We start from the raw sequence: 23,456 nt of genomic DNA, 5'->3' as shown, positions 1-23,456 counted from the left end.
TGTGGAGCTGAAAGTGGATTGTTTGTTATTTAACATTTCAACACTCTAATCAAAACACAAGAAATAGTTAGAACAGTACTAGTGCTCATAGTTCAAATTAATACAGAAAAACTCATTTATTCTGCCCTAAAATGGCTACGTATAACTTACTAATACCCTGGGTCTCTGGTGTTGTCCTCACTCTTCCCATGTCTCTCTGGTTGGGTCCTCAGTTTGTCACCAGGGACAGCCTGGCTTTGTCAGGCTGTAGCCACAGGCTGGTCTCAGAGCAGAGACAGCTCAGGATAGGTGACAGACACTGTGTCACTATCACAACTCAAACAAACCAAAAGCAGCTCAGGTCCAGGCAAGCCCAGCCCAGCCATGAGACCCCCACCCAGCTGGGTCAGTACAAACCCTGGGGATTTTCATTGGTAACAGCAAAAGTCTTATTTATTGGGCCTCAATAGCAACACCACTTAGACAGGGAAGGGCAAATGCCTGGCAGCCAGCAGTCACCACATTTACACCGGCCACCAATGGGTCCATGATACTAAAGAAATGTTACGAAGACAGTGGCTGGTTTGATGATGCATCTCCCACCATCTGTTCTGTCACACCCCTACAGCTGCTCCCTGGAGATTTCTCCCAGGGAAGTGCTTTTTTTTCCTCTTCTTTTTTTCCCCTTTTTCTTTTTCTTTCTTACTGCTGTTAAGTAGGTGGAAACAGGGAGAATTGGCAAAGACCAGCCATCACCCAACACACCAGCAGAAATTCATGCACCAAAGCCTGAAAGATATGCAGTCCTTCCTCAGGCATGGCTGGGTTTAAGTACAAATAAATACTTCTGGATATCACCAAATTCCCCTGGTTCGCAGACCTACCAACATGAAGGGATCTGAGAACAAGTACACTCACTGTATAATGTCAGCACTCACTAGTGCAGCAAAGAAAAAGGATAAACCGTAAGTCCCACCTGGCAGGGATCAGAAAAGCCATAGTTTAGGTCCTTACCAGGAAGGAGGAGGCATGGATTTGAGTGCTTGTTGGCAGGGAGAGAAATTAAAGCTGCTTCCTTCAAGAGCTCAGTGAGCAGGCTAACTACTAAATTAGATAAAGCTGTATACTCATTACTGTGAAAACTTACAGGGTTTAGTTGTGACTGGTATTCTCTGTATAGAATATTTTGAATCAACCTGCAATAATTGTTTCCTTGCTACAGAATTCAGCAGGATGATAAAACAGTCCTCAGTCTCTATTATGTTTCCCTGAGAGGGTGTTATGTGGTAAACATGAATGTGTGAGTACTAGGGATAAGTCACCTAATCATGGCCCAGTAAAAAAAAAAAAAAAACAGAAGGAAACGTTTTCTCCCTCTCCAAAGTCATACAAAACTTGAACTCCTTCTGTATCACTAGCTGTACAATTATAGTGTGTGCTTAAGGATGCAGAAGGAAGGTTAAAGGTTGATTTGTCATTAATTTCTGACAGCCTAAGCTGAAAGGATCCCCTTAATACATGGCTGCTCTAAAGCACTTCTTTGGAAGCCAGTCATGCCTCCTGCTCTGCTCTGGCCTGATCTAACATTGGCTCTGTGAGGTGCCAGAGTTGTAATGTCACTGCTCCAAGCGTAGAGGTTCAACAACAGCACAGCTCTGCCTAATAGCGATGGGAACAGCTGACTTGCAGTCACACTGGGCTGTTAAGTACTGAGACTCCTCTGAATAGGAGCCCCAAGTCTGTTTGGATGCTTACAGGTAGTGGCATACAGGTAGCTTACAGGATGCTTTGGTAGTGGTATTCTTGTACTCCCTCGCAAGAATTGTAACCTGGTGAATTTTCTATAGAGATATTAGCTGGTCTTGATTTGCTTGTACTTTCACAGTGTTTTACACATTGGCATGTCTGTAAATGGCACGTATGATGGATAGGGGTCCCTATATCCACAAGGAAAAAGAATCAGACTCCCTTTTTCTTCCTCTTTCCTTCCATGCAGAGAGGAATAGCTTCCGCACAGGGAATGGGGAGTAGAATAATCTGGCAAGCCTTTGTTTATATGAACCCCTCATCCCTGACATCCATGGGGTCTCTTCCCCCTGCTCTACTGTAGAGGAAAGGAGTGTCCCTTCTTGGCTTTGGGATAACTCAGTGCTGCTGTGTGTTGATGAGAAGCAGACCATGGGAGCAGAGCTGTTTCCTAGACAAATCAGGTACTTCAGTAGGTTTTTCTGCTAACCAGCACGTGCATTTGGAGCCTTGGAGAGGTGCTGTACTTTATTTTCCTATCGATTTAATCCTCACTCATTTAAAGTGTCTTTATTTAGACTTCAAAAGAATATGAACTCATCACTGTATTTCTGTTATCCCTGATGCGTGTTGCCAGCAAGGCCCTCTAGCACCACAGTCCTGTATTTAACTTTCACATAGTAATTTTTTTTAAGCTAACAGAACCTAAAACTGATGTTTCCTGAAGCCTCTTACAGCTTGGTATAGCTTACAGGGGGTTTGCAAAGTCAGAGACAATTGCTGTAGTTAACAGAGCAAACAGTTAAAGAAAGGAGATGTTCCCTTGGTCACTTATCAGGAAAGCCAGCACAGCATTTACCTTCACTTTTGTCTCTTTTCCAATGCCAGAAAGATACATGAGTGCGACCTGGACTCATGCAGCTCACTGCACTGGGTTTGGCTTGGTCTGCTGTGCAGTAAGTGGGCATATATTTGGCAGGTTGCTAGTGTGGACTGATACAAACCCTGTGCCAGAAAACTACTTCCCATTCTTGTAATCTTGTGGGAAGTGTTCCAGTATGCGTCATTTTCTATAAAGCCCAGTTCCTGGCCAATAATTTTACTTGAAAGATCCAGTATTCAGTTGTGAATAGTAAGCTTTTACCCTTCTTGGTTGTAAAGAAGGCTTGAAAAAGTGATGCATATGCAGTCTGAAAGCTGATAAGGCAGAAATCACACTGAAATATATCAAAAGGAAAAATAACGACTTCCCAATTTTCAAGTTGAAACTATCCTCTTGTTCTGTTTTGAACCCAAGGTTCCTCCATGGCCTGGTCTAAGTTTTTACCATGTTTTCAGATGCACTGGGCAGTCAGACATGCAAGAGCCATATGCTTGCTGGAGCCCATGCCAGCAGGGTCTAGCTGGCCTCAGTGACACAGGACAGCCTGGCTCATGGTGGGCAAGATTTGACCCTGTCTGCTCAGGTGAGGCACCTATTCTCTTTCCAAAACATTGCAGAAGCCTTGGGCACTTGCAGGGAACACAGACACCCTGACCTAGAAGACCATTTCTAGTGTGTCATGGAGGAGGCCATCCCCTATAATCTGTTTAGCATAGTCTGTGGCCAGATGGACCCATGGGGGCTTATGGACCCATGCTGGGTCTCTGTGATCAGCAGTCACATATTATAGAGAACAAGTAGGATGAAGCAGGGAAGAATGTGACAAAGGCTTAGCATGAGGAAAAGGGATATAAAGAAAGAAGAGGCAGTTATTTTGAAAAAGGGTTAAATGATGGGTAGGTGGTCACATTATTAGGACAGGGTGAGTGGAACTCATCTCTCCTTAGCCCACCAGTGTGATTTCAACTAAGGAATATCTGTTTTTCTATTATTCCCTACAATGATTTGGATCACATCTTGTCCATGTCTGGATGTGTAATGCTGACAGCTCACCCTAAGTGCCAATAAACTCTTTCCAGTTGTGGTTTTTTTTTTTGTACAGTTGCATGTTCAGGATAGACAGTGTTTCCAGAACTATGGTATTAAACCAGAAAAAAACACACTGCAGTGGCCCTTACTGTGCCTTTATTCTGACAAATGTGAGAGGTGCCAGCTGGCTTCTGTTTGGATCTTTTAAGAAAGAAAATTGTAATGTTTCACTGACATCCCTTGGGGGCCCTTCTTATCATTGTAATCTCTGTTAACCTGTACCCTATGCTGTGGTAAAATACAAAGATGCCCAACCTGCCTGCAAACACTTCCTTCAGTGGTGTAGGCCACAGCCATGTCTAATATCCACCAATTTCTGCAGTTAGACTTTCCTCAAATTGAGATCATTTATGTGCTTGCTGGCTGCCCTGTGCCTCTCTGGCCCCAAGAATTCCTCATTTTGGGTGTGGAGCCTTGCCCTCTCTTGCATTCAGAGATGATTGTATTTGATTGAAGTATAGACAGAGTGATGCAGAGCAGCCTGCCATGTGCTCAGTAAACACCTTACAGTTGTTTTGGCAGCTCATGCCCTTTGTCTCAGTCTGTTGATATGTGTAAAATTGCTCCAAAAGAATCACTCCAGCAGAAATGAGCAGCATCAGAGTAGGTAGGCTGGGGGATTCCGCCCCCCCCCCCCCCCAATATAATTTTTTTTCCACAGAGATCTGTCTGAGAATAATGTTTGTGCCAAGTTTGGATGTGGGGACTCCCCTCTGGGTGTAGGTTTTCTCCCAAGGAAATCTGTGACAAGGATGAGATCAAAATCCAAGAGTGTACAATGCAAAAACCTGTCCATGACAGTCCCTGTCTGCCCTTCTCAGGATGATGTAATCCGTACTCGGTAATAACGTTTCTGGGAGGTGGATAACAGCATTTTAGTTCAGCTCTAATAATTCTGTAAAATCTGAGCTGCGGTTGTAATTGCTGTTTGTGACTGAGTTTGTTCCATATATGTGTTATGCAGGATGCCACTGTAATGAAATGTTCCCTCTTTGAGCTGTATACCCTAAAGTATGTGCATTTATTGTGTGGCAGGCAAAACACTCATCTCCTCTCTGCCTCTGCTGTGCCTTATAACTAAAGGAGAGGGGGAAAAAAAGTTATGTTTAACCTTGTTTCAATTTCTCTTGGAAATTTTAAGTTGTCTTAGTGTTAGTCTTCATTTGTTTTAGTAACAGACAGCCTTGATGGAGTCCTGTTCGTTTCTTTTAAGGAAAAAGCCTGCAAGCCTGTCTGCGTCTGAGGGTTTACCTGAATTACAGCACATGGATATGAGTGTGAGCAAGAACAGGGAGTGAGAGAGGAGGAAAAGCCTCCTCCAGGGCTTCAGAACTGTGCTCTGAAACAGCATTTTAAATTTTATCCTAACTGTGAGAAATAGGCCTTAGAGATGCAAAGTCTCTAGAGAAATATTGTATTAAAAGCTAGCATGTTCCATGCCATGAGATCAGGTAGGTGGGTGGTTGCTTTGCTTTGGAAGTAGTGAGTGTTGTGAGACTCCGTTGTAATCAAATCTGGCTTCTATACAGTGCTTTTCATTCACAGACCTCCCCGTGCTTTGCAGGCAGAGTAACTCCCTTTACAAACAGGGACGCAGAGGCGCGTGGAGGGGACACAGCCTCTCTGCTGTCCTGCTCGGTGCCTGAATGAGGACACCGGTTGTGACCTTGTGCAGCTACCAGCAAGCCCCAGAGTTAATACATGCTAGCTGTGTAGGACACCTGGATATGGAAAACTAGCAGACAGAAGCTAATTCCACCCAAAGTGGGAGCTGTAAAAGATGGGTAGTGCGTGCTGGGAGCCATGAGTATGCTGGGCTCTACTGCCTCGCCTTGCTGAAGACACTGATCGGCTGCACTTGTTCGATCTGACTTCTCTCAGGTCTTGGGTGCTGCCTCTGGGTTCTGGGTTTCAACTCGCTGATGGCTTCAGCCCACGGAATGTCTTGTGTATGCTCCCAGGGAAATACAACACCAATAGGCAGTTTTGTTCTGATGTGATCTCACATGGGCGAGGAGAGAGAGCAATGTGAGTAATGCCTGTAGACAGCAGGTACAGCACAGCCATCAAACTGTCCTCACCTCATTTATACAGGAGGTTAAGCTCAAACATCTCCATTTCATTGTGTGCCTGGGGTTCTGCAACAGCGGGGGCTGGTGCAGCCCCTGGCATCAGGAATTGCTCGGGGGAACCTTGTGAGGCTTCACAGAGAGGCTCTTTCTCTCTGGAATGGCAGGATTTGTTTGGTTGGGTGTTTACTGGCAATAAAAAACCCTAGAAATCTGAACTGAAATGAAAATCGGTCTGTTTACACTTGTTTTTTGAGGAATTAGGGCATTTTTAGCTCTGTCACTGTAGGGCAGAGAGAAACACCCAGCTTCAGCCTACTAAAAGTGAACACCTTGGATAAGGTGCAAGTGCTCCTTCTTAGCCCATGAGACAGGCATCTCCATCACCAGCTTAGCTCAGTTAAGCTCAGCTCATGGCTGAACCCCCTTTTGGCAGGGCCAGTCCCTCTCACCAACTGTGGAAGGACTCCCAGCAGCTAGGTGAGAGCTCACAGCTGAAGGTAGGAAGGAGGAAAACACCCACAAAGGAGGATGAAATAGGGATGTTTTCTGGTCTGGCATAGCCCTGTCTGCGCTTCCACTACTCTGCAGCCTTGTCTACTTATGCTTGAGCTTCTTTAGCTCTGGTGCAGCTGCTGGGCACATGCATCTTGGTAAGGCACAAGGAAGCATTCACTTCCAGTGTGAAACATCTCAGTCAAGAAGTGATTATGGAAAAGTCTGTGTGAATAACAGCACCTGAGCTTGGCCCACCAGCAGCCCCCAGGGCGCTTCTAAAGCTAAAAGCCATGTACCAGCATTTTTACACTGCAAAGCCAAGAGAAATGATCACAAGTGAGCAGGAATAAAAAACCATATAAAACAAGCATAGCATCCTATAATGTGTCCATAAAAAGGGAAAGTTCATGCTGCTTGAAGTCTACAAATTCAAGTTTCTCATGGGAAAATGTATCTCCTGTTCAAAAGCTAATGGCTTGTTATCACAAGAATGTTTTAATTTAACTACTACGTACTCTAAGAAGGGGCAGAGCAAGGTTCAGAGAGTAAATGAATGATGAACGATCTTCAATCTGCCAGTAAATGTTTGTTTGGGGTTTTTTTTATATACTTCCCCTTCTTGATCTCTGTCTTAAACAGATTCTCCAAAGGGACATATAAAAGACAGCTGATTTCAGCTGGAGGTAATACCACTTATTTATGTTTTTCCCTTATCATTGTTTAAAATGGTAAATTTATGGCACTGATAGAGTGCCAGTCACTAGAGTAGCTGGCCCTGAGAGCACAGAAATTGATGGTATAAGAGCAAAAATTGGCTTACTGAAAAGAAAAAATGCAGCACATTTTAGAAAAGTGATAGAGAAGAAGAAAGCAAATTGGGCATTGAAGCCACAGGCCATCCCTGCAGGCTTCTCAGAACAAGAACAAACATCTCATGAAGCAAGAATAGCTTCCAGGGACTCAGAGGCAAAGTCTGCCACCCTTTTCCAGGAACACAGCAGCCAGAGTTGCAACACCTAGGTGTGAAGAAGAGAGAAAGAGCCCATGATCTTTCCTGTGGAAGCAGAAAATCATTCTTCTTTCTGGAAACTCTCTTCTCAGCCAATTTATGGGTGGATGCCTCCACGTTTGAATGTTTTTGCTACCACTGTGCATTACTGTAAGAAGAAAACTGCCTTGCTGCTAACAACTCCCAAACTTGTAGAAACACTTTATGTGTGTTTTCAGAAGTTTACAGAGAGCACTTGACTGACCTTGACCAGAAAAAATATGTGAGGGAAGGGAGTGAGATGCTTTTTCTATTAGATGGGAATAAACATTTGTCAGAAGTTTCAACATCTTATGCTCGCCATATGTGAGCCTCTTCTGAGGATCTTCAGCATGCCTGTGTGATGGCAAAGTCTATGCTAGGCTCTCCTGGCCAGAGACTTGCTGGTGTCCTCCCTGAATAGGGACTGGGGTTTTGAGCCTGCTGAGATCCATTACAGGGCAGAACAATGAGACATTCTGTGATAATTTAGACCTTGGGGGGCAGTGCTTACCCGCAACCCACTAACATGCAAGGTGGACTTTGATGACAGGAGTAGTAGCTGCAGGGATACTGGGGTGAGAATGACTGGATAAAAAGGAAAGAGGAAAACGCTGCAGACTGAAGAGATTTCAGTCTATGTTCCCATTAGTTGTCACAGTGTTGCCAGAGAGCCTGAAAGTGTATGAGAACAAATGGCATTTGGTCTCAGTGTTTGAAAAATAGTAAAGGGCTGTAGCATCTGTCAGAGGCAATGTGAGCCAGCCAGAACATGGCCCCAGGCTGCATTTCCACCTGGACCCCTGATGCCCATTTGGCCCTCCCCATAGCTTCCTGACTCAGCTCTCCTGCTTGAGTGCCGTGCGCTGGACCATCTGCCGTGCTGGACTTCCAGCCACCATGGGTCAGAAGAAGAGTGATGCATCACGGGCTTGTGCAGAAAGGCATGGAGAAGATGGAGACTTAACAGGGAGAGAGCTGCATTCCCAGCCCCTGAGGCTGCCTTACTTCCCTCCTCCCCACACCTATCTTATCTTTGCCTCTGTCTAAAATAAAAGGAATGGAAAAATTAACAACATGAAAAAGGGAGGAGATAATAAAGAGTATCTGAGAAATTATCTATGTCCTCATTTCCGAGCTTTGCATGGTAACAGGGAGGCAGAAGGCTGTTTTCTGTATTAATATATTGAAATATTAAAATGTTAAAAAGCTGGGTGTCTCTTGAACTTACTCTGTTGTCATGGACTGAGAAAGCTCCTAGGAAGTGTTCTGCAGAAGACTATTGCACTTGAGAAAGCATCCAGGGATGCCATTCAAGGACAGAGAAAATCAAAGCTAAAAGGCAATTTGCTATCATACTGGTAATGGGGGCTTGGGTCCAGCCTGGACAAGAATGATATTTGCACCTCTGCTTTTGTGCTGAGACAAAATCTCTACCAACATGAACGTTCTCAGAGGTCTGGCTGGAATAGGGAAGAATCAACCCCACATCTCTTCTGATTTCATTTAGCTCCTTAGTCTTGAAGGTCTGAGTGAGACCAGTTCCTTGGGAGTGCTTTTCCTAGCAAACCTGAATCTGAGCCACTGATGATCAAATTTCCCGGAGATTGGGGTGTTTGGTTTGGCACTTTAGTGGTTTCCCTACCAGAATCTGTTCATTCCTTGGCAGTTATCAAAATATGCAATTGTTCTCCATAGATCTTTGCCAATAAAGCAATAAGACTTTGATGCTGCTATAGCTGTTACGTTCTGTTATACCCTCTTTATCCATTAATAATGTAACCATGTGGTGGGGTCTTGGTACTCATCTATGAGGGTTACAGAGGGACCATATAGCATATATGTGTGTGTATATATGTATGTGTGTGTGTGTGTACACAGGCACCGAATAAAGGGTTCTTTGTTTTCTTTTCCTTGGCAGGTCACTATGGAAAGGATATTTATCGAAGTGGAGGGCCAGATCTCCATAATTTCATCTCCTCCGGGTTTGTCACATTAGGAAGAGGACACACGAAGGGTACAGTGGAAACAATTTTTTGCTAAATAAAAAGATTGTTTTAAATAAAAAAAAGCTATAACTCAGAAGCTGGGTTCTAAGTGCTATGAGATAACAGTATTGGACTGCAGTCAGTAGATTTAGTCTAGCGGATATTGCTGCAGGTAAAATACTGTGCTCCTGGCAGAACCTTTTAAATCCTAGCAAGGGAGACGGTGGGAGAGTGTCGAGTTGGACAGCCAGACTCCAGACTCCACTCTGACTTTGCAGTTCAACAATTTATACTGCTTTGTGTTTTCCTGGGTGCATGGTTGCAAACCACCATCGTGCTGCTGTACTTATAAAGGGAAGGGGAAGGAGTGTAATGCTGTCCAAGGGCAGGCAGTTAACACTTCAAGAGTGCTTTTCTGGATTTCTTTTGTTTGACTTATGGGCTTTTTTTGGGGGGGAGTATTATGAATATTTTATAAAATTATTTATTTTTAGGTCCTAAAACATATATTTTATGTGTTCATATAATCTGTGATATAATGTACAAACATGAAAACACAAAAATATACATATACTGCTCTGTGTATGTTCTGTGTGTATGTACTGTATATAAAATATATGCTGAGAGACAGTTGTAGCTATATTAGATAAGTAACCATACATCCCAGGAGTTGTGGTGACACAAAAGCTGTGAGATCTAACTCAAAGTAGCTAGTCACCAGAACCCCAGATGAATGTTCATTTTATGACGTTGTTGCATATTTGGTGAGTTTTTATAGTGTACAGTGAGACTATGTTTGGAGCATCTTTCTGTTCACACCCCCACCCTGACCGAGTCACACTGGTGCACTGGCAGTGGGTTGCGACACTGGGAGTGCAAGCATGTGCCATGCCAGTACTCGTCTGGTTTTGTGTCCTGCTGACTTCTGAGACTGTTGTACATTTATATAGACACAATGTATGTGGAGATACCTATATAGACACAATGTACTGTATGTGGAGATGTGTCCATGTGCTCGCATGGTTGAATGCACCTGTGTTGTTTCTGTGGATGACCATGACTCAAATTATTAAAAGACCTTTATTTTTTCGTACATTTCCTGCACTTTTTCAAATTCTCCACAAGTGTCATCCAAAGCAGTGTTGGTCCTGTAGAACTGTCAGAGAAGAAACAAATATATGTATATTGTCTGTGTATGTCTGTGTGTGCTTAAATAAAGTTTACTGAGGCTGAGGCAGCACCCGTGGGACTTGTAATACAATACCCTGCAATTCCAGCCTGGCACTGCACCGGTGGAAGGAAGGCAAAGGAAACCACCATGAACCTTCAGGTGGGCTGGGAACTGAAATGGTTCAAGGAAGGACTCATGGATGGCATTTCACACAAGGTCTCCCTTTCTCCTCCCCATCCAAAAGGAGTTTTACAGTCTTGTCACACCACATCAGGCCTGACAGTGTATTTAGGGTAAGATAGCAAGTGTACCCCAGTAGAGTTGCGGTTTACAGAGTGGTGTGTCCAGATAGCCTTGATCAAGAACATGGATAACCCGGGACAGGTCTGTAAAACCTGCTTCTTTGTCTCAGACATTTGAATTCTCTTCAAGCAGTTTTCTGTACAATACACTTTTCCCAGTTCCTTCCCAGATAAGAGTAAAACCTGCTTTCCTTCTGTAACTGAAAAGTCCTGGGGGCTCTGTTCTTCTACAGGCCCACCAGTGGTTTTCACACCTTTTCCACTGGCTTTGCTGGAAGCCCCTCAGAGCACATTTCCTATCCCTAAGAAGTTGGGAGAATGAGCAAGGGGAGTCCAGACTGATTATGTACCTCCTCTTCCAACAGCCATCAGATCGGGTGGATCTTTCCAAAATAAATAAAATTTTTTTATTATGTGAGAAAATTAGACTGTATATTGGCTGTTTATGGACATAAAAGAATGGATTGGCGTTTGAATTTACTTTTCATCTACCTGTAAATTCACATTTTATTTGAACAGTACGATAATGATAACTTCTAACTTCTTAATAGTAAATTCACATGCTCACTCATGACTTGGTGCAAGTGATTAACGTCTCCACACATTCTGCAGGCAAACTGCCTTGTTTGCTTGTGCAAATGTGTAGATTTGTCTTTGTCTGTGAGATGATTTGATTGCCTATTTGTGCTGTGAAAGCAGGGACTTTGGATGTAACAAACGACTTAGGGGCTCTGTCATTAGGGTTGTGCCCTGTATCATTTGATTATTCTTGGAAATATTACATGAGAGATTTACTGTGTTCAGTTTGAACCGGCAACCCAGCTGTACATGTAGACAGGAGAGAGGAGTGCTCCAGCAAGGCTTACAGTCCTATGCTTCAACTGAACAGCTTCATGCTCAGATTTTGTCCTATTTTACTTCCAGTGCATGTGTTAAAATCTCCACCTCCACTACTATTAACCAAATAACCTCACCCTGCCTTGTTGTTACACCACCATGGAAGAGGGTTCTGCTTTTAGACTGAACAAAGCCCATGAAGTTTATCTCAATATTTCTTTGCACTGGGAGACACTTTTTTGGTGTTTTCTCAACTGTCTTCTGTGCTGTGGCAGAACTCCAAGTGCTGAGTAATATTTAAGAGCTAATCTATTTTGGGTGGAAGACAAAGATGTGAGACATGCCAAACTACCATGGATACCAAATCAGCATATTCACATGTCTGACATCCACAAGCTCCTTCAAGATTGTGATTTATGATTCTTATATGACACTCCATTAGGCAATGCATCACTGCCTGGCATTTAAGTCTATAAAATCACTACATAGTGTGTTCTTCAAACCATGGTAAAAGACTTCACTGCCAGTCTGTCATGACGACCTAGGAATGAATCCAAAGTCTTCAGGCCATAGAAAGTGTCCATGGTGAGACACATGATGAGGCTGATCTCAATCTAATATTAGATAGCTAGAAGTTAGACATTTTATTCTGAGGTAATACCTTCAATTCCATGTGAGACACCTGGGAGACATCAACACCTCTAAATGAGTGTTCACTGTATGGGTGCTAGGTAGCACTTTCCCACCTGTAGCAAGAGCGGAGCTGTGTGGGGCTAGGTCTTTTAGCCATCAGAGGAAGGCAGATGAATCCCACTTGCACTTGTTGTATAGGAGTAGCTACTATTGCTCCAATTGCTGTGGTAGTTGCTATGAGAGTTCAGTGCTCCAGTGAAACAAGTAGGAGTACTGAAGACAGAAGCTATCACATCCCTCTGTGCACTAACCTAATTTAAAAAACAGCTTCTTCAACCTATTCTCTCTCCGAGCATCTTCCTACTCTCAAATGTCCCGGGTTGAGACTACCCTAACATGGACCATACTCCCTGTCCTGCCAGGGCTCTGCAGAGCTCACTCACACAGAAGCTTGCACAGCTGCAACACAACATGGAGCAAGCACCACATGGATATTCAACCACAATGAGTGACCACATCTTACAAAGCAGTAAATTCACTTCAGATTAACTACTCCAGATCATGATTGTTGAGTTTTCAGGTAAAAATATAATTTTTATTTTGTGATTTTACTACCAGCCTCAGACCTTGAAAACAGTTTCCAAATGGAATTGGGCTCCTTTTATTTCACCAGACCGTGACAGCAGTAGAAATTCCGTAGAGCAGATGATAAACTCACTTCACCACCAAGCAACTTCTTTCTTTTCCCAGTAACTCTTCAACAGCATTAAAAATAGTGAGGGATTTTTTGCTGGAAAAGCCTAATTTCCCAGTCGAACTGAGTGCTAGGGGTCAGGAAACATGAGGCGGGAGGAATATGGGATTTTAGAGTCCTCTACTGCAGGGTCATCTTGTAGGGAAAAACAGGACTTTTGTACAATCAGCTAGTTTCTTGAAAGTTTATGCCAAGTCCTTGAGGAGGTGCAGAGGTAGGGCTGCAATTTGAAAAGCATGTGTGGAAAAGCCTGCCCAATAACACTTTCAGAAATGGAACCTCTCACTTCTGATTCAAGGCTTCAAATCTTTACTGTTCCTTGATTCACTGAGAGATGTGCTCTGAGTTAGGGCATCTGCAGGAGTCTCATTTCTCATGTCCCACTAAAATTTGCACCTAGGATGTTCTCCATCAGTGCCAGTAGTCAGGAAAAAACTATGAGCCATGTATCCAAGTCAGTGTGATGTGGCTGTTAAATCCTGACTACATTGCTGCTGGCATCTCTGTGGAGCTGCACAGCATCCTGTAGTGTGGGCAATGTGAAAGCAATGTTGGTATGGAAGAGCCAGCCTGGTGACTGAGCAATAAAAGCTACCTACAGTCACATTTTATCTTGTGATATTTGGTGCGTAAATGGCAAGATTTACAGCCTGAAAGTGGGATTTGCCTGCCTGGGCCTCTGTTCTCGCTGTCCTGCAACATGGTTGTACCTTGTGCATTTGCAGGGCACTCTTTGGATGGTACAGCCCTTCGTGTGAGGTTTTGGCTGGTTTTGGTTGAGCACATGTGCCTGGTGTGTGGGATCATGGTATTCCTCCTTTAGCAGGACTGTACACCCAACCAGACACCATACTCCCCAGATACAGCCTCACCCTTTGCCTTCTCCTGATAAATATCCCATTGGCTGTTACCTGAAATGATGCACAGGGGAAAGTGAGAGGTCAGCTGCTGCTGACTTCTTGCTTTTTCACAGTTGACAATATCTCCCTCAAATCATCTTTTCTGGTGCATATTCAAAAAGACCAAATTGTTCTTGATCTAGTCCCACCTTAGAAAATGATCGTCTTTGTATCCCCGGCCATGTGCATGTGCATGAATTATTTGGAGGACAGACAGACCATTATATCCCATGGTGCAAGGTTTGGAAGCTGCAGGGGTTTGTGAGAGTGAGAGGAGACAAGGTAATGTCAGGATGGGAGGGAGAGCTGACAGGCCTGGGGTAACACCTGAGTCTCATGGCTCCTCTCCACTTGCTTGTCTATTGGAGGGCTCTGACAAGCTGAGGGAGCTGCCACATCACTGACCTGGTGCCTTGTGCTGCCAGTCCATGGCCAGACTGCCTCCTGGAGATTCAGACTGCTGGGAGGTGCACTGTGCTCCCACAGTCACCCCACGGGCAGGTAGTGGGAGATGGATGGCCTGATATCAGTAGGGTCACACAGGCTTGCTGCAAGACAAGTTTCAAGAGTAAAGCAATGGCTTGCTTTATCCAACAGTTTAACATCTGTGTTTGTTTATGAGAACCACCTACAAAGGCAAACATGCAAAGAGGACAAATGAAGCTCTAGATCATACTTAGCAACAAGGACCTTCCTGAGCTGCCTCAGTGTCTCAGCCAACTGAAGTGACCAGCAGCTCCACTTTTTCATCTTTTTCTCCCTCAGGAGCTCCAGAGCTTTCCCAGAACCATGCCTCTGCTGGTCCCACTGGAAGGTGATGCCTTCCCTCTGTATGGAGAGAGAAAGCACAGAGTAAATGACTCATGACTAAGTCTATGTTTACCCAAAACAGCATTGCCAAATTCATGCTCGTGTGGCTCCTAGAAAAGCTTGGTGATAATGATAGCACTGTGGGACATCCCCTGTTGATATGAGGATCAGGTCATTTCCTTCTTGAAATGTCTTGATGTATCCATCCATCGTGTTCCCTCATTTGCACATTCTTCCCGCCTTCATTGGTTTTTCTGCAAGCTGAAGAATATCTGTGACAGGCTCTGTATTTTATAAATGACATATCTGTATGCAAACTAATTTTTATGCAGACACCTCGGTGAATTTATAATATTCAGCATGCTGCAAGCTTTGCATACAGACTAAACGTGATATGACATGTGGTAAAACAGAATTGCATATTCATACTGGCTGACACCACTTCCTCTTGTACACACATTGTACACATTCCTCTTTTACGCACACTGCTGTTCCTTTTGGAGACACCAACTGAGCCCCTTTCACAAGCATGAACTCAGGAACCAACCGTTTTACTGGTCTATTGGCATGTAAATATGATTCAGAGATGAATGGGAGGAAAGAGATTTATTAATTTAATCATCATTAGCAGTTTGAGGAGTGTGATTGCTCTCCCCAGCACTGCCCTGATTCCCTGCCATCGTGGCTGGTTCCCTGTCACTTGACTGGCAGCCTTGTGTTCCAGTTACTTTCCCAAAGTACTGGGTCATGCCCTTAATTTGTAATTTTGAGGTCTTGGATTACATCTGTCACAACCAGCATCGACCCAATTCAGTACAAAACATGCAGTGAATCAGCTCCACCATGGAATTTACTGCCTTCCCACATCATTAGTAATCCACACTTGCAGTAGGCCCATTAATACAGGCAAAGGGAGAAGTTTAAGGGTCATTTTTTCATACTTGCCTCTGTAACATGCCATGAATAGATTATGCAAAAATTGAGGATGAGGTATGTTGAGTCTTTTTTCTCATTAAACACTTGTTAGACATTTTGTATCAATGGTGAGATGTCAAGCCAGAGCCTGCTGCATCCCAATGATTCATTTTATGTTCGTCCTGGATAATATCTAATGATTTTTATGGTGTCTTGCAGTGTGTGTGATAAAGATCACTTGCATTCTGATTCCAGATTAATTTCAACTATTGCATATTCTGACACTTAATTGTATTGGCTTGAAAACAGAATCATTGGGATGTAGAAACTGCTTCATGGCTTTGCAGAAAGATTCCATTATGCAATAGTGCATTTCAATCCACCCTGAATTATTTAATCGACTTCAGACGCAACCGTCCATTTCTCATCAGTCTGGACAGCTCTTCTTTTTTTTTTTTTTCTAACTCTCTGTATAGCTGGGTGGGAGGAAAGCGGGAAGTCATGGCAAACATACCGATGCCTGCAGCAGTTTTGCAGCATGCCACTACTGTAGGTGAGGAATGGGGTGAACATGAGCAAAACCACATCAATCCCCGGGGTCACCTTCTGTGAAATATGTTGAAATAATGAAGGTGATGGGTTCATGCCCTTCTGTCTTCAGACAAACTGGTCACAAACCTGGCTTAAAGCACAACCTGGAGAGACTGTTTTGGAAATGGCTTTCTGAGCTAGTGTGTCCCACACTCTGAGCAATGAGCAGGAGGATTGGCAGCTAATCTGAGAATCTTCCTCAAGATTATAAAGGAAACAGCAGAAAAAAGACCACAAGCAAGGCATGGAGCACACATATCACTATTAAGCCAGGAGGTTCAGATTCCTGCAGTAAGAAGCCCACAGTCGTTCTGTAGCCAGTTATTAAATGAAGATTGCTGCATGCAGCAAAAAAAACAAGCTTCCCCTGTGGACAGCCTCACTGATGCATGTGAAGAGACACTTGTCAGTTCGAGATCGTGTTGTACACCACTTCAGCTGATTGGTGGCATTTTTAACTTGACCTGATCAAACATGCCTCTTGGAGGACACAGACAGGACTGAGATGGGGAGGAAGGATGCCAATCAGGTTGAGTTGCCTCTTCTTTCTCACTGAGGGACAGTTAAACCCAGAATCTTGTGTCTGAGCCAAGGAAAGGCCACCCTGTGCCTTTCTGCATGTGAACATCTGGGCTGGCATTAGCCAACGTATTTTGGCAGCTAGTACTGAAACCTGCAATATTGGAGCTAAACTTGCACCTGGCACTGCAAAAGGCCATGGAACATCTTCGGCTTTTGACTGCAGCATGTGGTCCCCTTTACAGACCCAGGCATGCAAAGGTTGGGACTAGCTTTCATGACTGCCACTGCTGAGGACCTTATATTCCCATGCCAACATAAATCACAGAAGTTATCAATCAGTTCTCTGTCTGTGTTCTGTGAATTATTTTGCTGCCCACTTACTTGTCCCACAAACTCCATTGCATCCAGCACTCTGATGAGTTCTCATGGATGGTTTTCAGTATTCTAGGACTCTAGAATGGATTCCTCTTCTTTCTGCTGTGTGTTAACAGTATATCAAAATAAATTACAGTAGCTGAGAGGAGAAGAAAAAAGCCCTGCCTATTATTGGATGCCCTTTCACAGACAGTCTGTCAACTCTCCATGATGTTTTGGCAGATACCTTTGAAAACTGAGCTGAAGGCTGGTGAAAAGCTGGCAGCTACAGCCCAGATATCTATGAAACAGGGAGCTTCAGCTGCATGCCACAAACTTCTCTTTGAAGAATGTCTTTTTCTATATTTATTATCAAGAACTGATGTATAAAAAACCCTTATGATTTCCTGCTACAGTGTAACTGAGCATCTCAGGCTGGTTATCTCCCCAAACAGGGATTTTACCTGAAATTAAGAATCACCCTTAGAGTTTCTTTAGCAGATCAGCATTCAGTCTTAATTATGTTTGTGGACTATAAATAAGAAATTCAAATATTATGAAAAAAAAAAAAAAGAGGTTCTTGGGTGGACTTTGCAGAGGGATCTGTAATTCTGAAGCATCTGAGATCTCACCAGAACAAACGAATCCTGTGGTCAGAGTTTGGCAGATGAAGAGCTCAGGGCATGCCCTAAAATCTACTGCTATAGCAAAACCAGTATGTTATATAAAGTTTATCTTCTAAAGTTTCTTGGGAGGAACTCTGGCTCATCATCAAGTGTCTTTGGAGACACAGGCCCCAGGTTTGCTTTCCAGATTTGCTTTCTAGATATGATATTCACTCAGGGAAAGTATTTGATCTCAGGAGCTTCAGTTTATCCTTTAGTAGTCGGTATGAAACTGTGAACAATTGTAGGGAGTTTATACAACCAATGCCACAAAAATCATTGCAGACAGTCCTTGAGAGGCTGGCTTAAACTTACTGATTGACATTTTCTAATCTTTAGAACAGATTAATCTCCATCTCTTGACAGCATGCAGGCCCCTGGCTGTGATTAGTTTATATTGTGTTGGTGACCGAAGGCTACAGGTTGAAGATGGGAATCATGATTCCTAGATGGGGATGAGCCATGCCCCAGATCTCTTATTCCTTGTGTTGGATTTACAGGTGTGCCACAGCTGAATATCTGTTGAAGTAGGAATGTTAAATTTCACAGTTTACAATATCACTTTGTTGTCCCAAACCTACTTTTACAGAGCTGTGGTTCTCTAGTCATTCAGTTCCTGTTCTGTTCCTCAGCTGGAGGAATTCTGCTTCACATTATTCTATTCCAAGGTCGGTTTTGTTTAATACTAACATGACTTTGCTACAGGTTTCATGTCCATGCTCCAAGAGGTGCATGGTAAAACAGCCGAATGAGGGCTTTCCTACTGCAGGGGTTTTGCAGTCAAAAGGATAGTAAAGTTCTCTTTACCTAAGCACAAAATTTGTGACTTTTAGTGTGTTGGACCCTTAATCTAGCCTCAGCTGAAATAACGGAATCTGAACTGTAACCTGCTGTTGTGTAAGAAGACTTGCTGCTGTTAGCACAATGCTCTGCTGGTTCAGAGACAGCAGATGTAGATGTTTTCAGCCTTTTCTTGTCCTGTCAGCTGGAGTTGCATCCAAGTAGGGCTGCTTTACTCTTCCAGGACAGGGTAAATCCTGTAAGCTGAGAACCTCCTTCCATTTAGATTGTGTCATAGTGACTAGCGGTGGTGACATTTGTCAATGAACCATTAATCTTCCATTCATGGGGCCGAAAGGTTACTTTAGAGGTCGATAGTGAAGCCAGATGATTCCTACCCTCTCTGGCTTAAAGTCAGGCTTGTGTTTTCAGCTAGGCACCAAAACCCTTCTCTCTACTCAGTGAGAGAGCCTGTGCATTCCATCGATCCTGGTGCCTCAGGCTGAGGTCACCAGCAGGACCAGGATGACTGTTGCCCTGCTTCTGTTCGTCATTGTGGGCTGGGATGCAGTGTGGCCTGCTGGCAGCCTTGGACTGTGGGAGACACACTACTCACAAGTGTAAGGCCTCTGCTTTCATAGACTGAGACAGCAGATGCTAGGGGAAGAGCTAAGATGCTTGCACAGTTAAGCTCAGGTCTTAGAAACCAGAAGCCTATTTTTTTCTCCAGAGAAGGAGCAGTTTCTCTCTGGCACATACGTGAAAGGTCTTGCTTTAGCTGGAAGATATTTCTAACTGTTGAGTTACTCTTTGTGCACTCAGGAAGAGACAGAGCTCAGCAATTTCCTGCTTGCCAGAGTGACGTTGCTGTGATTGAGTTTAGGTTATGAAATTAAGGTGTAGCATACCTTTTTTATAGGTAAAGGAAGTCTGTGCAGTGCAAATTTGCTCCTGCTCTCCATGAACAAAAAGTGCAGGTTTCCTGAAAGGCAGGGAGGAGATAAGGGAGGCAACTGCACTGCATTGTCCTTTGTAACTGCTTTGAGGCTGACATGAATTTACAGTCCCCTGTGTCAGGAATTGCTTCTGCTGCCACGGCAGTGGGTAGGCAGTTGAGTCAAAGTGCTACAGTCCTCTCAGGACTTGAGGAGAAATAAGCAGTTCTCATCTGTCATTTTCCTGAAGATGGAGATGGTTTGCTACCTGGAGGATCTCAGGTGGTAAGGCTAGCAGATTCTCCAAAGATTCCTCAGAGCAAGCAGATTATGTTGGGAAGTGGGCAAGGACCATGGACTGAAGGATGAGTAGAGCATTTTCTCCTTGTTTGGACTTTCCAAAGTGAGCCCTGCACTCTTCCTTCTGCCTCTCTTTTAGGATGCCAGCAAGTGTCCTAAAAGTTACCATCTGTTGGGAAGAATACACTCATCGTGCTGATCAGACGTGTTGGATAGAAGAGGAGGGATTGCACTGAGTCCCCCACCAGCTGTGCCAGAAAACACCCCATCTGGAGCGCTGAGCCCCTTCCCACTGCTCAGCTTCTGACTGTTGCTAGGACAGTGTCTTCCTTTCTGACAGCATCTCCATTTCTGCTTAAAACTAAAGTAAACCCGTTCTGTCAGCCACAGTTTTCAGGTAGTGGCTTTAAAACTCTCCAGGGTCTGAAATCCCTCATGCAGTGGCCATCACACTCCTGAAAACATATGCCCACAATAACTCATTGTAACAACGTGCCCTTATTTCCTTATAAAAAGGTAGTCGTGATTCCTCCAAAGGTTTTCCCGGATGAGGGTATCATTTCCATACAGTGCCTTGAGGCTGCTTCTGGTGCTCTCATGGGGTAAAGCTGCCAGAACCCAGGTCTATGGCACTTTCTGAGACTGGTGGTTAGGCTGATCTTATGATTTTTTTTTGTCTGACAGATGAAAAGCAAGAAGCACCTCCTTTTCACTGACTTTTCTTCTGAATTAGTAGTGCAGAACAGAGAGCAGTGTTTCAGCTGGAGCCAAACGATGAGATAATGCCCGTAGCAGGAAGATGCATGGAGCAGAAATCCTTCAAGCAGGAACAGATCTCTTCATGACAGTTTTTCTAACTCGGATAGGCCTAGCATCAAGTGAATGAACAGAGAAACTGGGGTTTTGCCAGTAATTCATATAGCTGACATACAGTTTCTGGATGACAGCCTAGTTCCTCAACTAAAGAGCTGATTCCAAGCCCACTTTCTGCCAATGACTGATATTTTTTAATTGATTTAAATGGCACTGGCTTGAATCTGCTGCAGAAAATAAACTTATGTATGCCAGTTCAGACCATGCTATACTGCTGCTGCACACCTGGCCCTTGAGAAAATGGTGGGTTTTCTTTCCCAATGTGCATTTCGCCCTCAAAACAAGGAATGAATTAAAGACACATTAGAGCCATTTTTTTTTTCTTTTTTTTTTTTAATGTAGCTGATGTTCCTGGAACAAATGTGCTTATAGGAGTTTAATGGTCAGTCTGAAATTTGATCCCTTACTCTAGGAGTCAAACCGGATTTTGCTAGTGGGGGGTTGTTCAAATTCTGTGATCAATGCATGAGACAGATTGAGCTCAGGTTCTTACCTTCCCAGCTACAATAAGAAAAATGTTAGTGCAGACAGCGAGATGCAGATTTACTGAGTAAAAAACCTTCATCCTACACAATCATATTTCTGAGCAGATCAGCTCTTTATGTGGGGCCATATCTGTGCACATAACTCACAGTTTACTCTTTGGAAACATAGCACTTCAAAATTTTATTAAGGTACTATACTCTTATATATTCTTTTTATGTCATTACCCTGCCTCAATTGTTTAAAATGTAACATAAGTTTTATTTCAAAGTGTATGTTGCTGTTATTAATTAAGATATAGTCAGACACCAAGAGTGTACAGTCTATAAAAGGCATGTCCTCATATTCATTTTAAACCAGGAAACTAAAAATAGAGCCAGTTCAAATATAGGTGATGAGAACAACCTGAGGTTCATATTAGGAGGTATAATATGAATAAAGTCTTTAAAGGTTCCTGGCAAAGTGTCTGTGCTTGGACAGAGCTGCAGATTAATGTTTGTAAAGTAGATTTGGGACAGAGAAAGTGGTTTGGTGAATACTATGAATCCTTTCTGTATGGCAACTGAAAGGCATTGAATTAAAAACTCTGAATTCAGAACAGAGAGCAAGAAATGCTTTTTGACTCAGTGTATTAGCCCATGGATCTCACTGTTGCAAGTTGCTGTTGAGATCAAGAGTGTGTAGGACACAAAACACATCATGATACTTCTGCAGTTAGTGAGATAGGCAAAGTTACTGTAAGTGTTAAAAGAGGAGTAAGGAAAGCAACATGAACATTGAGGTCTGAGGCTTAAGTGCCTCAGACTATTGGGACCGGAGGAAAACCCCTTGACTTAATGATGTCCCGTAAGTGTCCAGGGCAGAGGTTCATCTTGTAAAACAGTTAATAGTGTGTACCCACAGAGTACCAGAAATACCCTCTATTCGTTCCAGTTTGGTGTGACCTGGGTCACAAATAGGACACTCCAGCTAAGGGGAGCAAGAACTGAGCAACAACTTCATGGGAAGAGCTTGAGTCACAACTGAAAAGTCAACTCACTGTGGCATGTTTGCCGGTGGCACAAGGTGGGGGCCACAGCTGACCCTCATTGCTTCGCTGTGACCTCTGGAGTCTGGCGAGGGGACACAGATTTGATGCTGTGCTTGGTGACATCTCAACCTTTCTTCTCAGGGTTCCTCAACCTGCTTGCAGCTCAGGGTCCTGGCTGAGGCTCCCCCAGCCTGGGGGGTGTTCAGCTTTGTCCTGTTCCCCAGACAAGGCAGGAGATTTGGCTTCCCGAGTGCTTCTAGCTGCTGCATGGAAACTGAGCACAAGCAAAACACTTATGTGGTTGTTGAGCTGATCCCAGTCTAAGCTCTTGGTGGGTTGTTGATAGTCCCAGTGGCTTGACAGGGAGGTGTTTCACTTCCTGCAGGCTCCAAATCAATGAGAATGGGCTTCACCAGCTGCATCGGGTGTCTAGGCAAGTACAGGGCTCTCACAAGTCAGCAAGCAAACCAGTCTAAGCAGTGCAAAGGAAAGATGAGCAGGAGAAGATAAATGTGTGACCCACCCTCTAGTGCCACACCAGAGTGCAGCTCAAAGGCATTTGAACCCACAAAGCCACAGCACTTCATCTTGTATCATCCACACTGTTTATCTCTCTCTCAAATGTTTAAGCCCTGTGTAGGCTCTGATCCCTGCCTAGCGTGAATGAAATATCTTACTGGGGACGTGGTACCCACAGTGTGCCAGGCTGCTCCCTTCCCATCCCTGCCCTGCAAAACCAAAGCAGAGAGTGAGACAGGTCCTGTCAGCAGCTTGGCAGTTTCCAGCCCCCTTCCATGTCTTGTGGTACATTCTGACACAGGCTCTGCCACGTAAACACACACATAGCGCAATGATTCCATATTTCACTGCTGCTGAAGCATCCTCCCCTGGCTCATCAGGACAACACCCAATGCCAAGTATCATCAGTTCTGACTTGTCTTTTGGTGAGTCACAGGAAGAGTTTGTGCAAAATGATCATGCCCTATGCCCACCTTCTGGTGGCTTTTCCTGTCTCTGGGCTCCCCTGCAACCTCTCTCATGTGCAGTGTAGACAGATGTCTGATGACACAAAGTGTCACAGAATTGCACATTCACGTGCAATTAACTGCGTTATGACCTTACTTTCCTATTTCCCTGCCATTCCTTCAGTTACAAAACAAGCTTTCTGGAAGATCTTGAGCTTCAGGTCTTGTTTCTCAAGATCCCTCAAGTGGCTGGCAGTCCTCTGAAATTGTTCACGTGCAGGCAGCAGTGGCACAGAGCCTGACAGCGCGTGAGGGATGCAGGCAGCCACAGCCAGCACGTGGCAGGAAGCCACTGGGA

At 44.0% G+C, this 23,456-nt stretch overlaps 1 protein-coding gene across 1 annotated transcript in view; it reads left to right on the top strand.

The window, feature by feature from the left end:
- Positions 1–23,456, top strand: part of SHISA6 (shisa family member 6) — a 245,268-nt gene that overhangs the window by 33,624 nt on the left and 188,188 nt on the right. The window contains exon 3 of the mRNA XM_026861254.1: positions 9,213–9,308. Coding sequence (XP_026717055.1) covers positions 9,213–9,308 — 96 coding nt within the window. The remainder of the gene's footprint in view (positions 1–9,212; positions 9,309–23,456) is intronic.

The sequence above is a fragment of the Athene cunicularia genome, assembly GCF_003259725.1.
Source record: "Athene cunicularia isolate RWA chromosome 18 unlocalized genomic scaffold, athCun1 chr18_part1, whole genome shotgun sequence".
Classification (NCBI taxonomy): Eukaryota; Metazoa; Chordata; class Aves; order Strigiformes; family Strigidae; genus Athene; species Athene cunicularia.
The sequence above is the reverse complement of the archived record's forward strand: the minus strand, read 5'-3'. Positions and strand labels throughout refer to the sequence as shown.